We start from the raw sequence: 15,896 nt of genomic DNA, 5'->3' as shown, positions 1-15,896 counted from the left end.
GTAAACATTAGCCAGTAGTTGAAGAAGTATTCAGATCTTTAATTTAAATGATCAATATCACAATGTGAACAATTCCAGTAAACGTGTTTTAGTCAAACCTTACATAAATAAATATAATAAAATAAAAGTATTTATCATCGGCAAAATGTACTTAGGTATTATAAGTATAATATGCATTAAAGTGTTACAAGTAAAAGTGTATTATTATGTATTCACATTTTATTTTTCAACCCATAAAGTGCATCTGTCCACTTGCTAACAATCGTTAACGTTAGCATTACAGCAGCAGCACAGACCGGAAGTCCCTGACAGCTAAGGATATCTTCCGGTGTCCTGGCTGAGAGAAATTAAACTATTCCTGAGTTTTTAATGTGACCAGAACAATGTGGACAGAGCTGCAGAAAGACAGCTGAGTATTTTGCACTTGTGGGCAGAGCAGAAGGAAAGAAAGAAACCGGAAGTCCGTTTCTCTCAGCACATGACTGTCAGCTGGTTTGCGTCACGTGAGCAGAACTTTGCGGAAAACGGAAAAATGTCAGTCTCGGGGAGCTCGAGTAAAGTGCGATTAATGGCGATGTTTGTACTTTTATTCGCCCTGTTTTCATCACAGAGCTCCGCTGCTCAAGTGCCACTTCTAATGTGGTCCAGTGAAGGGTAATATTTCATTTATTTTGTTATTGATTCATTACTTTTGACAGCATAACCGGCCAGCTGTGTGTCATGCTAATGCTAACACTTGTTGCTAACTTGTTTCTACTTCCAGATTCGACTAGCTAACTCGACCTAAACTAGCTAAATGCATAGGTTAAACTTTAATAACAAAGTATGCACCGTTTGGTGTGACGCATTATTTTAATTTCATATGGTACAAAACTTCGAAAAAGAAACCCGAGTTTCAAAACATTGTTACATATCCTAACTTATGGCTAGTTTCAATGTAATACATATATTTGTTTCCTGTATACAACATTTAAGTGATGCACTGAGTTAGCCTCTATGATCTAAATTGATTTCCTTTCTAACAGCTCATGTTATTTTTCATATTTGCACTGTTCACATTTGCACTCTTTACACATTATATATGGGGACTGCTGCACAGCTGTTCCTCAGGATAAATACAGTTGTGTCCTATCTTATATTTTGCCAAAACATAATATATAAATACACTGTTGGTAAACTTGTAGTTTCATAAAAAGAATTGAGTTTAAACTTGGTTTTTCATAACAAGTAACTTTTACTTAGATCCATGTATATGATTTCAGTTGTCTGTGAACAAATTATTTGACTTCACTGTTACACTTTATTGTTACTGTCTGAAAGTTTGATGATTATACCCCAACATCACAAAACAAATGATAAGAAATGAATTTCAAAAATACAGTTTAGGTGGCATCTGTTGAATTGCCATAATACCCTAATGTCTGACTCTTTTGCTTAAAAAGAAATGTAATGTTGGTGGTAGTGCTGCCATGTTTAATGAATTTATTTAGTTTTGACAAAAAATAAAATGTTATAGGTGAATAATGGCCTTTTGCATGCCAAATTAGATTCTTTGAAATGCTGAATGTACTTTGTTCATAATATGTGTATATAGTATCTAAATTGTTTTGTTTTTTATCTTTCCTACATGTTCAGCCTGCCACCCCTGGCCTCACCGGCCGCTGGTCACATCACATCCAACGACCAGCTGACTGCCTACCTCACCTCTGCCTTTGGCTCCGGCCCCAACACTGTGCTGCTATTCCTGCAGGACAAGGTCAGTCCCTGAAACGATAAATCTATACTCCTTCTTTACCACAAACATTATAACAGCATGCCACTAGACATATTGGGCTATGGGTGAAAGGTGTTGAGAAGTAGGACTACTCTAAGATGTTCATAGATTTCCATATTCATTGAATACAAAGAGAGTTCATGGATATGTAATGTGTAAAACAGGGTAGTAATGAGTCAGTGTGTAGTTGCACTGCAGTCCCATGTGACTCTGTGTAACCGTCTTCTCACTCTGGTGTGACAATGAGCCTCAGCATTACTTCCCCATTCTCAGTTCCTCTCTAACACATTGTCCGCGTCTGTTCTCTGTGGTGGACCGTCATTATTGTGATAATTGGGATTTTTAACCGTTTTTGTTGTATTTAAAGCCGGTAGAGTCAACGATTATGAAGAAAGATTGTTTATACCCCCCTACGTATTTACTGTGCTTCTTGCTCCCAATGCCTTTCTCTATTTACTTTCACGGCCTTTCCTTTGCCAAAGCATGAAAGCCCTGTTGCTTATATGTTTGATTAGTGTTATTTGTTCCCCATTTACCAAACCAGGGCTGTTTATGAACACCAGATTATGTTTCAGAGCACACGCAGAACAAACAGCCAGTAGACTGTGAGGAGATATTCATTGAATCAGATAAACAATTGACTGAATTAGAATTGCTGAAACTTCTCAAATCCAAATATCGTATCACTTATCTGCTTATGTAGTTGTTGAATTTGATATTTCATTGTCCTTATTTGTGTTCAGTTAAGCAAAGAAGACTTCACGCTGTTTGGTGGAGTGTTTGGAAACAAGCAGGACAGTGCCTTCCAAAACCTTGAGGTAGGTTTTTATAACTTCATACATGACTACTACATAAAGAGGATTTTGTCACACTAATAAAACTTACAATTCCTCCCCTCTCTCCTCTTCAGGCTGCACTGCAGGCTTCCCCCTCCTCAGTGTCGCTGCCTGCTTTAGAGTGGTCCGACTCCTCTGTGATGCTGGCTCTGCTGCAGGAGAAGCTGGATGTCTCTCCGGTGCTCGTGGACGCAGACACTCTGTCCCATCTCAGCATAAACACATCCGCCAGCAACCTCCTGCTCATCAATCTCCCCTACTGCACCAGGTAAGACTTGTGCAGCATCCCAATCAATGGAAGGAAGATAAATGGTCTTTTTTGACTCGGTGAAAATTAACATTATACTGTTTTTATAGCTTGGAAAAGTCTTGCAAGGAAGTCCTGCATGAAAATGGTACGTTTGTAAGGAATTTCATAGTGTAACATAATCAGTATTTCGGTTATTGTAAAGTATATTTCGGATGTGTAACTCGAGTGTATTTTGCTTTCAACAGATGGAATTATTGGGGAGGTTTTGAGTATCATGAAAGATAAAGATGTCCATTTCACTGCGATGTACACGGGACTCCAGCCCTCACGAGTAAGATATTTCTACTAGCACATCATGTATCTGAATTATACAATATATATACATTTTAGTGATTTATATATGTATCCAACAACATATAAAGTACACCATTTTTTTTTCTTACTTTCCCTTCTTAGGTTTATATCAATATTTGTTTTCTATTTTTTAATAATCCTTCATTTTTTCCCAATCTAAAGTAGAGCTACTGTCACAAAACCTTATTTCACCCGGGTTAAATAAAGGATTTTGATTCTGATTTTCCCTTCAGGTGATTTCAGAGAGGTCCATGTCTCAGCAGGCTGTGGGCCGGTCCCTGCTGCAGGCCGTGGAGCCCACAGTCAAAGAGCCCATCATGTTTAATGCCTCCGGGAACCCCTGCATCATGCTCTGGGCTCAGAATCTCAACATCAGCCTCACAGGCGAATGGATCGACCTCGCTGCACAAACGCCATCGTTGGACGGATCCATTTGCAACGGCAGCAACTCACTGTGAGATGGCCGGCATGCTGCCATGTTTTTAGGTCAAGTGAAAAGAACAGTTTCCTTTTATTCAAATGAAACAAGTCATTTAAAATATATTCTTCTTTTCTCACTCTAGGCTTGTCCTGACCTATGCATCCGGCCACATACTACGGTAAGACAATACATTTATCATTAAAAGAAATTGTCAATTGCTTTGGGAACTCGTTCTTATCAATAGTCTGATGATGATGTTGCTACAGACAGTAGCTTGTTAGCTTAGCACAACAACTGGAAACTGTTATTCCATCTTTTTCCAAAGGTGACAAAATCATCCATCTCCTCAAAAGCTCACCCGTTAGCATGTTTGTTTTGTCAGTACTGTAACAGAAGGGTAAAAACGTGTCCTTTTTTTTGTCATTTTCAAAAAAAAGTCCCACATTCCCCTCAATAAATAATTGTTGTACACTTTAACTACAGAGATTTTAAAAAAATGAGAGCAAATAAGCGTCACACTTCTCTTAAGCCACTGGGAAATGCTGTCCATTCTTAAGTATTTCTCTTTCATGGTAACCGTTTGTACAGAGTTTAACATTCAGAGTTTCTGTTTCAGATCCTTTTTAATAATAACAAAATGTAATATTGGAAAGGTTAGAATTAACCTCTGAAACATTAAATGAGTTCAATGTAATAGAGCCAGGGTTAGTGCTAATGCTGTCTGTCTCAGTTGTCTGTCTTTTTTTGATACCACCACTACCATATATTTATAGAAAGGAACAGTAATTTCTCAACATTTTTGCAATTTTCACCAGACTTTTACACATATGCTGTCATTAATATACATTTCTGTTTATCTCCAGTTTTGCCATGAGTCAGCGGCTCTACAAGGTGTCCGCACGAAACTGGTTCACGTTGGACTCTGTGCAGCTGCAGTTGAAAGATCTCACTGCGTCTTACATCGGGAGTCGCAACATCTACGCGCCTGCAGAGTACTCCTTCCACTGCCAGTCCGTCACCAGCTTCAGAGACATCCTGCTGGTGCCGAGCAACAACAACAAGAGCACCACACAGTGGAGGCTCAACTTTGTCGACTTCCAGGTACAAATATATTGCTTTTACAGCCTTAGATTTTCTGCAGCAGTGCATCAAATTATTCATGGTGTGTTCAGGTGTCTCTTGAGTTTTATTCATTGATGTTTTTTTTGCTTTTTCCGATACAGATTCAGGGTTTCGGTTTGGCCAACGGCACAAACTTCTCCTACGCCAGCGACTGTGCCGGCTTCTTCACCGCGGGGATCTGGATGGGCCTGATTACCTCACTGCTCATGCTGTGGATTTTTGTGTACGGTATGCACATGATCATGCAGCTCAACACAATGGATCGGTTCGACGACCCCAAAGGTCCTTCGATTTCAGTGCCTCAGACAGAGTGAATCATTCCTCAAACACACACACTCCTCTGTCCTTCAGTGCCTCCTAGGAGACTCCCTCCTTGTCGTGTTGCTGTGTTTTGGCCTTTTTCTTTTAATATATGTGTTCAAATCTTTACTCTGATTTTCTCTTCTGTCATTTTCTATCCTGAATCCTTCCACAGCTGTCTTTTGGATACGGTTATCTTGCAAAGCACATTTTATTTCACCTCCACCAGTGCCAAAGAGGATGCACCTTTTTTCCTAGTTGGTGAGAAGTGCATCTGCTAAAATATGTTTTTGTGCTACTGTTGGCCTGACTTATTTTCCTTAAAATGATAAGCAATCATTTCTCAAAACCAGAGAATGTATTCTGTGCCAACATGAATGTGATGCTTGATGCTGTAGGACCGTATCAGACCTCTTACCTTTTCATTTTTTTCAACGTAACTGTAATTTCAAGATTACTGGTTATGAAAAATAAGTGCCTGTATATAAAGAGTACATTTATGTTTGTGACTTTTGGAATTGCCTTGGAAAGGTATGTTAATAATTAACCTTGGATGTAGTTCTGTTCTTGCTACTAGCAGACAAATCCAACTCAAGTGCCACAAAGTAATTCAAATATTTCTTCTTGAGTAATTTATTTATGTAAAAAACACGTTTAATGCTTATCTTTAAAGTTTACTCCATTGCTTCAGGTTCATCAAAGAATAATAGTGCCTCATTTCTGCTTGTGTCAAACCTTTGAATGTGCAATTGCCTTGACATGTAAATTGTCCCCAATTGAAAATAAAGATATCTGTAAATATTGGTGTAAATCGGTTGTTTTAATGCAAATATCCGAATGTGTCATTTTTCACGAGTAGGAAACGCCATGAATTTGCGTCAATTAACGTAACAGTTCGGTTGCCATAGTTGCAATGTCAAAACACAACAACGTCATCATAGCTAGTGGAGACGTTGCTAACAGCCTGGGAGCGTAATTCTACTTATAGTTTCTTGTTTTTCACAATTTTCTTAACCACAAGTTGTTTCTAAAATGTCAGAAGCTCAAATTCAGGGAGTCTGTTTCGGCACCTCCCAGGACAGGAAACTTTTCCCCGCAAATTTTGCACCAGACCGGCTGGGAAACCAAATGGCACGACCGGAAGTGCCGCACATCGGCCCCGGCAGCTATGACAACCACGAGGTCTGTGTCATCTGCTTATTTTTATATATATTCACGCATAATAAATTGTCCTTTAAAAAAAAAAAAAAATACAAACTCAAAGTGTTTTAAACCCTAATTTGCTGGTTTGCTCTATCATGTTAATGTGTATTGTATACACTTTATTTACATAGCTCCTTCCATTCATATTATATTTCCATTTCTTTGCAGTACGGCACCATAGTGTATGATCTGCAGAAGACACCGGGCAGTAAGAAAGGATACAGTCTGTCTGCGAGGACTGCAGCTCGCTTTCCGCCCTGCAGTCAGGTAGATATTCACCTCCAATGAGGGTTTTACCATAAGGGGGCTCTCCGCCATTTTTTCTTATGATTAGTTTCAGCTGTACTGCTGTTGGATAGTTTAATTTATAGTAAAGCACCATATTTCATAAGCTCTTTATATGTTTTGTAAGCAAACATCCAGTACCACCAGGCACATCCATTATTCCTAAAAAATAAGAAGACAGTAGGCTACTGAGGTTGGTTTTAAGTTGGATAGGCCTTTAAGACATGTTTTATGCTATCCTTAATTGGTTTCACAAACACAAACCCAATGTTAAAAGAATGCCAAGATAAAATAATATTTCTCATGCGGAACAGGTTTTTGGATTACTGGTGTGTCATTAATTGATTTCACATAATATATATTTCAATAGAATAACATTTTTGTTTCCCAATACACATGTTTCTCATGGGTGACTCCAAATCTATATCAGCTTTTATTACTACACTCGACAAATAAGACAAACCTCTTTTATTGAATTTAAGTAATTTTTCAATTAGATTATGAATGTCCAATAGCCACATAAACTAACGTCCTCAAACAACACCAGGAGATATCAAACACAACTACTAAAACTATGTTCTTGGGATTCCCCCAACATCTTTCAAGTATGGTGCTACGAGGCTGGAATACCCATCGAACATGTTACGTTTATTTCTTATATATTCTACCCCCAGACAGCGACCCCTTCCCCACTGCAGTACCAGCAGGATCAAAGCTACTCCAGAGTCCCCCCTCCTGGCAAAACCCCTTTCGCCTCGACCACACAGAGGTTCAAAACCATGTTGTGTACAGCCAAGGACAGCCCAGGGTAACTAACACACACACACACACACACACACACACACACACACACACACACACACACACACACACACACACACACACACACACACACACACACACACACACACACACACACACACACACACACACACCCCCCTCTGAACTGACAGATGTTTGATACAGGCCTGGGACCTATGCTCACGATGCGGTGACTGACAGGAAGGTGAGCTGGCCGATGTGCTTCGGGAGCCCTGATTGGTCCAGACTGCCTCAGATAGAGAAGACGTCCCTCAGAGTGAAGGTAAAGTATTGACTCCAATGTCAAAATATACTAATAGAGGCATTTTGATTGAGCTTCGCATATCCATATTCAAGCTAAATCCAGTAATAGGATGACTTTTTTTGAATTATTTCGACATGACTTTTTGCATTTTTTTGAAATACAAGACAAAGACTTTTCAACACACCGTACTATTATTTTTTTGTATTAATTCAACATACCCTAAGACTTTTCTTCGACATACTGTACTATAATATGTATTTTTTCCACATACTATACTGTTTTCAGACATTCTCGACATACGGTGACGTTTTTTTATATTTTCCAACATTCCATACTATGACTTTTTAGACATACTATACTATGTCGTTTTTCTTTTTTCCCCACATAGCCCTGAATTCAGCAACATGTAATATTATTGTGTTTCAGCTAAACAATGAAAAGGAGTTCATGAAGCACAGAAGGAGAGTGGCCTACCTGAGTCTGTACTATTAATTGTAAAGTTAATTGACAAATGCCATTATAACATTGACTTAAGAAGTTTCCTTTTTCAAATGTTTTAAACTAAATATTTACCAACAATGTAATGGTTGTAACTGTTGTCATAAATTGATGGATATATAAAGAGGGAAAAAAAATATAGAAGCTTATTTTTTCTTTATTCACAAAATGACTGTATTGTTTGTTTTTTACACCGTGATGTTGCTTACAATTTTTTGACAAAGTGATTGCTTGCTGCAAAATGGAAACAAAAAAGATCTCTTCAATAGAAGTCCGTCGGTATACAAAAATCCAACAGCAGTGCTGGTCCCATCGTCACTGACCGGACTGCTGTGGCAACTGAGAGTCTGTCTGTTCATAAAGAGCTCATTTCTTCCTCCTCACTTTGGGCTTCTTGACCGGCCGGAGGTAAGGGTTGTCGATCACGCTGTCCTCCGTGGCCTTTACGGAGGGAACGACGCTGCTGGGAGGAAGCATGGAGTTCTCTTTGTCCGCTCCTGGATCATCCTGAGAGGGAAACGGAAACATTTCTTTAAGAGCTATCGTTGCTAAACACATATTTAGCTTTATTGCTGGGTGATTTAGATTCTCACCTCTCTTAAATGTTCTCAAAATATGTAGCTTTGGTAATATTAAGCTAATATGAAATATTTATTATGTATAAACACGTGTAATCAAGAGGGCAAATTTAATTATTTAAACTCAGTTTTTGCACGTTCTTGTCTGTAAGCTTTTGTGTCGGTTTACCCGTTTCTGTGATTTTATGTCACCTTAAACTGATTATCTGCTTTGCTATATGTTCTGTTACTTCATTTTAAGTTGTCACATTTAAAATGTTTGAGCTGATTGCATAAGTAATCAGCTCAATTAAGTCAAAGTAATGTCTTACTTTGACTTCATTTGTTTGAGATAATATATATATTTTTTCCCTTAACAATCGTCATTACTTTAAGAAAAAAATAAGTTTAACGAACTACCCTATGATATTTTATCGACATACTATGACGACTTTTTTTACTTAACTAGGACTTCTTTTTGAAAATACTATACTATGGCTTTCCATAATGTCTGACTTTTGGGGATTTTAGGTAAGGTTTCCTTTGACTTTATTTTGGACATTCTATACTATGCCTTTATTTTTGAAATACTAAATTATGACATTTTTACTATAAAATAAAATAAAAATGTGACATATACAAGTATTTTTTTTTTTTTTAAGTGACTTACATTGGTGATGTTCCCTGCTGCGTTCTCGCTGTCGGTCTGGTCGTCCTGCTCCGAGGAGTCCGTCTCCTCCAGAGTCTGCAGCTCCAGCTCCGAGGGCAGGAGCGCGCTGAGATACGGGATGGAGCTCGGCTGGGCTGCGATCACTGAGAACACAATCACAGAGATAAGCAATGACGTAAAAACAAATACTACTTTCCGAGGCAGAACAGACATGAAGCTGCAAACCATGGTTGGATTACTGAACTGCCTTAACAGACACAGGGGGCCCCCCCCCCCCCCCCCCACTGGCTTTGACCTGCAAAATGACTCAAGTCCCTCGATGGACAAAAAACAACTAGGAAGAAACCCTTCTTTAAAAAGTAGTAAAATGACCAGAGAGAAATATACAAAGACTGCCAAAAGATGTAAAACAGAGACCATGACACTTATGACGACTATGAAAAGCAGCAAAACCAACAGAGAGGACATAAAGTAACTACAAAGAGACACAAAACAACAAGAATAAGAATGTAAAGTCTGTGTTTTGCTCTTATTAAGAAATGGTTGTGCCCAGGGGCCCATGGTTTCATCACGCTCCATTGTGTAAAAAACCTATTACAACAGAGTTTGGAAAGACAGGCTCTCTTATGTAATCACTCACATGGGAAGGCAGTGATGTCGTCTTTGAAAAGGCTCTGGGTCTCCCCGGTCTTTGCCATGAAGCGAGTGAGCGCTCGCTCCACGTCTCTCCTCTGACTCGCTGCCTTCTCTCTCACAACTTGGTAGTCCGATACAGGCTCTCTGAATGTCTGAGTGGAGATCAAAAAAGAATGAAAAACACTTCACCTTCTGAATTTCATCCGTTAGACATTAAGAAGGGCTGGCTGGCTAACGCCCTGATGAGTGGAGTAACTGAAGGTCAACATTATACATTTAATGGAAAATGGCATTGGTTCAGGATTTGTTTGGAGATCTTTATAACAGCCAAGACAATGTTTTTACTCACGGGTGTTTTGATGTAGGTGTGAGGGTCAGGGAATTCTGGGAAGTGGCCTTGGATGTAAGCAGGATGTGTGCGTTTCTGTCCCGCTGACAGAGCTCTGGGAGTCACAGGTTGGTTCGTCACTGGAGCTGAAGGTGACAGAAAGAATACGTTTAAATATATTTTTCAAATAAAGATCCAATTTAGAAAGTGAGACTACCATTACTCGTCAATTTCCTAATCCGTACTAAGAGTGTAAAGCAGAGTGTGTACTTACGGGCAGTTATGACCATCCTCTGTGATCTCTTGGCATACACAGGCAGGGTGTCTGCGTTGAAACCTGCAGTGACACGAACATTAAATCAAGTCCTCTGCGCTACCTTGTGCATAATTGATATGTCGGCGCCACTGGTACTTACCCATTTCAATGAGTGTGACCACAGTATCTGAGAGGGTGGGGACGCTTCTGGCTGTGTGTTCACAGTAAGCTTTAGCACACCGACCTATTTCAGTTATATCTGGAGAAGGGACAAAAACAACACTGGGGTTAAGAAAGACTCTGCATTAGACTACATTTAGCTTTTATCCAGAGACTTACAATAAGTGCAATCAACCAACAGGATACTCCAACTCTGCTCATGAAGGCGGATCATTTGGCATAAATAATAAATGCATGAGTCATAGAGATGATATTTAATTTGTGTGTGCAGTAATACTTTTTGGTGGAATATGTGGAAGCACACAGGGTTGATACAGCAGATTAAAGATAGGACAATATTGGCTTTTTATTGCAAATGATGATTAAAAAGACTCAATAGGTTGATTGTGATGAGTTTCCATGATAAGGTTTATGGAGAATCCTAATGAGTCATATAGTGAAAAAGCTTTCTATCATGTTATATTAGTGAAAAATAGAGCCTGATTATAACATCCGCTGACAGTGAATGGCGCTGTCAACACTTCCAGTTTCAAAGTAAATCCTGTCACTGCTTTCACATTCAAATGCAATATTTGACTCAAGCAGATGCAGGAAGCCGCAGCATAACAAGTTAAAAGTGTGCTCAAAGCAGCAAATAAATGATGTATTGAATGTGGAGCAGTGTCATAACTTTTTAATGCATGTCACATATTTAACATATGTAACATTAAGCTGTCTGTGGCTCTTTTTCCTGCTGTAACTACGCACATTTCCCCTCCTGGAACACACTTCAGCAGGAACTTAAGCTGACCAGTTTGATACCCATCACGGATTTTAAACTAATTTTAAAAAAGCTGGAGAAATCATCTGTGGGTGTTTGCACCTGCTATATCTGAATACTTTATATGGATTTCAATGACTACTTTTTTTACGATGTTGTATTTTATTGTTGCCTCTGTGTTTAGTGTCCTGTCTGTAACTTTGTGTGGTAGTGTTACCACTGACAGGTCTCTCTTGCAAATGAGACCTTGTGTCTCAATGAGATTTTACACCTGTATAAATAAAGGCTAAATAAAAATAAATAAATAAAGGGATTCTGATTCTGATGTGGACTTTGCCCAATACACATAATGAGGTCAGTACCAGGGTTCATACTGATCCAACAAATCCAACTCAATATCATCAACAATAATGAAGAATGACCGCCATTAGACTCAATCACTATCTACACAAAAAAGGGGCCTGCACAAATGATTTCATGCAAGTTTTCTAAATTCAACAGAGAATGTATTATTTTTGCCCCAAATCTTGGCACACAGAATACATATTTGATAAATGTGTGATCTCGCACACAGTAAGATAGACATGACTGCGCTTTAATGCAAGTCCATTCAAATGAAAATGAGTCACACTGTTTGTAATCTCTGTCCACAAATAAAAGATGCATCCCTAAGGATAAATGAAGCTCCACTCTAGTATTGATACATACAGCTCTGCATCATCTCAGTGAGCGTCTCTACGGCTGCCTTCTCGGCGCTCTCGAAGCCGCTCTCTGTCAGCAGGGCGCTGACCACGACCTGCAGGGTGCGGCGCCGCGCCAGGTGGTAGTTCTCTGCTGGGCTGGTGGCGGCTTTACCCCCACTCCCCCGCTGGAACACATACAAGAAATAACACATCAAGTAGGTGAGAAGAAAGATCCCCAAGAGGACAAATGATCATCACAGTATGAAAGAAGAACAACATAACGTTGACTATAAGGGTGGGAACAAAGCTCAGTTACAACAATCCAATCATATGAGAGTATTACATTACAAGGGTTTTAATGGTCCAAGCTAATTTAGTTGAAGAAGTTTTCTACACGGAAACGTTTTGTCCTTAAGTTTCTTAAGATTTTCTGAGCTGTAGTGAAGAATAAGTATGAGTAGCCTTAAAGGGAAATACTTAAGTTCAGAAATGCTTGAATGTGAACTTAATTACAGTACATCAGTTAATGTACATTTCGCGGTCTTTCCCATGACATTATTATTATTACAACGAGGGCAACACATACAGATAATTGTACCTACACTAACAACCCTACTGTACACATCATATCAGTCACATTGTTAGCTGGTAAATATAGAGATAAAGAGTCTGTAGCGTTAGAAACATGTCCACATGCCTTGTAAATGTAACGATACTTTTCGCGACGGTTAAATTACCATTCATTAGCTTGTACATGCACATTAGTAACATTAGTACGGTGATGTAGCTAACCTTGTCGTCTGTGATGAGGTACAGCAGGCTCATTGTGTATTTAGGAGAAGCTATTTTAAGTTATTGAGACACATTCAGCACAGACGAGTGTCTTCCATCTAACAGCTAACAGTTAGCAAAACACCAACAGCTCAGTTAGCTTCATAATGCTAATGACGGTGAGTATAAAAGCCGTCTCTTACCCCTCCTGCACTCAGTGCGGCCCCCGATGCCACCGCAGGGTCTGCCATATCTTATTTGGTGTAATGTTTCTCGTTGGAGTTAAGTAATTTAATTATATAGTAACAAAACATGAATTTCTTCGACGGCAGTGTTAGCCGCGGTTAGTAAACAAGGATCTATTTCGTCGTTTCCGGTTTGCGTCACATGGGCGGAAGTTGAAATGAACCCAATATGTATTTACTTCCGCCATCGAGTGGTTGTTTGTAGAATTACACATGCTGTCATTCTGTCAGTGACTTGTGGACAGTGATGACATGATGGTAGTTTTATTCAGTTACTGTACTAATGTTTACTCTATTTGTCTAATTGCTTGAGTTACACATTTGAGTTACTTTTTGGATCACATTTGCGTTGCTGAAGATCAAACAGCCAAATGTTCTTAATGTAACAAACGTTTTCATTATGCAGAATGGGCCACTTTAGAATAATATAACACATCCGGATTATAAATATTGAACAACTAAACACATCATCCTCTATTATTTGATTTATATTTATGCTGACAGGAATACATTTTCTGCAGAATGTGTACTTTTACTTTTCATAGGCCTACGTTTCGATCACAATATTTACATCCTTTACATAAGTAAGGAACTAAATGCAAGTCTTTAACCTGTAATTGAGTATTTTTATGTACAATCTATTCTTTATTATACATCTATTTGATCTTCTTGCAACATGTACAAAGTGCTAGTCTAAAATAAGACTCGATTGAGTTGCTAGCTGAAGAATAGCTTTATTCGAGTGCAAAACGAATTTAATCACACACATTCAATTTGTTTCCCAAAACATTCATCAATTTACATCCACAAGTATCTGCTGCCCAGCAGCCAGACATTACTGTAGCCTGCAGTGTATATCATTTCTTTCATGTTTAACCAAATCTGAAATAAAAGAACGAGTACAAAGTGACAAGTTCAACGTGGTGACTTAATTTAGCACCATTACCATTAACATTTTTGAGTGTTGTGTCCATTTACACCAGTAGAGGAGGGTTTCTTAAGAACCAAGTAAGCGGATGGAGCTTCTCCTCCGGCCCGTCACCAGATGTTTGGCCTTGGCCTCCATCAGCTCCGTCTGGTACACGTCATCCTCTTCAGGGCTGACCACGGTCATGTCTGGCTTCTTCTCCTTCTTGTTCTTCTCCATGATGAGCTCTCCTGGAGCGTCCTCAACAGTTTCCTGCTCCACAAACGGCAGGAGAACAGTTTCCACCAGTCCTCCCACGACTCCCAGCACCACCAGAGTGGAGCCCAGCATGTAGAGCTTCAGCATGCTGAGGCTGGGCCTCTGGGTCAGCATCTCCTTAGCAAACGGGATGATCTCTCCAATGGTTTCCATAGTGTGATGCTTTGTAAGAGAAGGAAAAAGAAAGAGAATAACAAGACAGAAGTTTTGTTAGAGAAACCTGTCAGAGAACTATTTGTATTAAAGTCTTTTGGATACTTGATGTGCATATACTCACTTTGTCACACACTCCAAACTCTTTTTGGAGAAGAAAATACTTTGTCTTAATGTTCGGCCAAGTCAGGAATTCACAGGCAGAGAGATGAAGGCAGATCTTGCTATTTAAACCCAAGTGGAGCCAGGCCACCTCCCACAGTGGTGACGGCTTCATGAGGCTTACTGAAAATGCTTTCTGGAGATCAGGGCTTTGTTTGGGTAAAAGGGCACGGGTCTCTAGGACACGAAGTGAAGCCAATGTTCCCTGTAGGTGAAAAGCAGATGCAGATACATCATGCTGTCCTGAGCTGATCTGACCATGGAGCTGCCCATGAGGTCGTGTGAGAGGGTTAACATATGTGTGTGTGTGTGTGTGTGTGTGTGTGTGTGTGTGTGTGTGTGTGTGTGTGTGTGTGTGTGTGTGTGTGTGTGTGTGTGTGTGTGTGTGTGTGTGTGTGTGTGTGTGACAGGAAAGCAGACGAGTGAGTTGTGAAATGTGTCTGATCTTTGTCACAGAGACACATATCATCAGTTCTCAGAGAAAATGACAACCGAGACGAGACGTCTGCACACCATGACGTTTAATCCAGTTTGATTTATAGCTTTGTCACATCTTTAAAAGTGGACAGGGTTGGTTTCTGTCTGTCAGTGTACTTTGGTCCATCACGCAAACATGTTGGTGATCCCCTGACTCTCCCTGTAGCACCACCAGCAAGTTGACATTTATTTATGTATTGCAATATCTCAACAACCATTGGAGTAATTTTAAACTTTGTTCATGGTCCCCTCACGATGAATCATTATACGTTTGCTGATCCCTATACTTTTCATCAATCCAACATTTCAATTTGTAGAGTACTTGAATACAAACTTCCCTCAGCTTTCCCTGTGTTCAGTAGTAATTAGCAAATGTTAGCATGCTTAAATGCAACATTTATAAGATTACGATGGTAACCCTTATATCTGCTCACGTCAACGTGAACACCATCATTATTTTCTACTTAATATTCATTGTTTAGAAACAAATAATATTGCTGAATTCCAATATTTGCATTTTCTTTTTTGCATTTGTGTAAGGCACATGTGTCAAACTCAAGGCCCGGGGGCCAAATCAGGCCCTTGGTGGATTTAATTTCGGCCTGCAGGATAATTTCGAATAACTATTAGATCTGGCCCTCCGGTATATTGCACGCACACCTTCACTCAATCCTGAGGGTTTCCTCAGCTCAGAGCCTGACCCCAAACATTGATGAACTTGCA

General features: G+C 39.5%; 4 protein-coding genes across 5 annotated transcripts; 2 read left to right on the top strand and 2 right to left on the bottom strand.

The window, feature by feature from the left end:
• The first annotated feature begins 368 nt into the window (after nt 1–368).
• LOC117483448 (V-type proton ATPase subunit S1-like) lies at nt 369–5,858 on the top strand. The gene is made up of 10 exons (XM_034131788.1): nt 369–654; nt 1,636–1,756; nt 2,518–2,592; nt 2,685–2,878; nt 2,968–3,005; nt 3,106–3,191; nt 3,448–3,668; nt 3,778–3,813; nt 4,499–4,736; nt 4,859–5,858. The coding sequence occupies exons 1-10, from the start codon at nt 479–481 to the stop codon at nt 5,069–5,071; spliced, it is 1,398 nt and encodes a 465-aa protein (XP_033987679.1). The 5' UTR covers nt 369–478; the 3' UTR covers nt 5,072–5,858.
• A 113-nt stretch (nt 5,859–5,971) lies between these two features.
• On the top strand, nt 5,972–8,134 carry LOC117483451 (protein pitchfork-like). Its single transcript, XM_034131791.1, has 5 exons — nt 5,972–6,239; nt 6,429–6,527; nt 7,220–7,353; nt 7,512–7,629; nt 8,038–8,134. Exons 1-5 carry the CDS (start codon nt 6,090–6,092, stop codon nt 8,101–8,103), a joined length of 567 nt encoding a protein of 188 aa, XP_033987682.1. The 5' UTR covers nt 5,972–6,089; the 3' UTR covers nt 8,104–8,134.
• Nucleotides 8,135–8,250: 116 nt separating this feature from the next.
• taf8 (TAF8 RNA polymerase II, TATA box binding protein (TBP)-associated factor) lies at nt 8,251–13,340 on the bottom strand. Of its 2 annotated transcripts, none has more exons than XM_034131789.1 (8): nt 13,154–13,340; nt 12,205–12,364; nt 10,717–10,815; nt 10,575–10,637; nt 10,322–10,446; nt 9,977–10,124; nt 9,337–9,479; nt 8,251–8,616 (listed from the first exon to the last, which is right to left on the bottom strand). In XM_034131789.1, exons 1-8 carry the CDS (start codon nt 13,199–13,201, stop codon nt 8,476–8,478), a joined length of 927 nt encoding a protein of 308 aa, XP_033987680.1. In that variant the 5' UTR covers nt 13,202–13,340; the 3' UTR covers nt 8,251–8,475. The 2 variants fall into 2 exon arrangements, with proteins under 2 accessions (XP_033987680.1, XP_033987681.1); XM_034131790.1 differs by having other exon boundaries at nt 12,972–13,332.
• Nucleotides 13,341–13,913: 573 nt separating this feature from the next.
• g0s2 (G0/G1 switch 2) lies at nt 13,914–14,753 on the bottom strand. Its single transcript, XM_034131907.1, has 2 exons — nt 14,659–14,753; nt 13,914–14,543 (listed from the first exon to the last, which is right to left on the bottom strand). Exon 2 carries the CDS (start codon nt 14,532–14,534, stop codon nt 14,193–14,195), a length of 342 nt encoding a protein of 113 aa, XP_033987798.1. The 5' UTR covers nt 14,535–14,543; nt 14,659–14,753; the 3' UTR covers nt 13,914–14,192.
• Between the last annotated feature and the right edge of the window lie 1,143 nt (nt 14,754–15,896).

Source organism: Trematomus bernacchii, unplaced genomic scaffold (genome assembly GCF_902827165.1).
Source record: "Trematomus bernacchii unplaced genomic scaffold, fTreBer1.1, whole genome shotgun sequence".
In the NCBI taxonomy this organism is placed as follows: domain Eukaryota; kingdom Metazoa; phylum Chordata; class Actinopteri; order Perciformes; family Nototheniidae; genus Trematomus; species Trematomus bernacchii.
The sequence above is the reverse complement of the archived record's forward strand: the minus strand, read 5'-3'. Positions and strand labels throughout refer to the sequence as shown.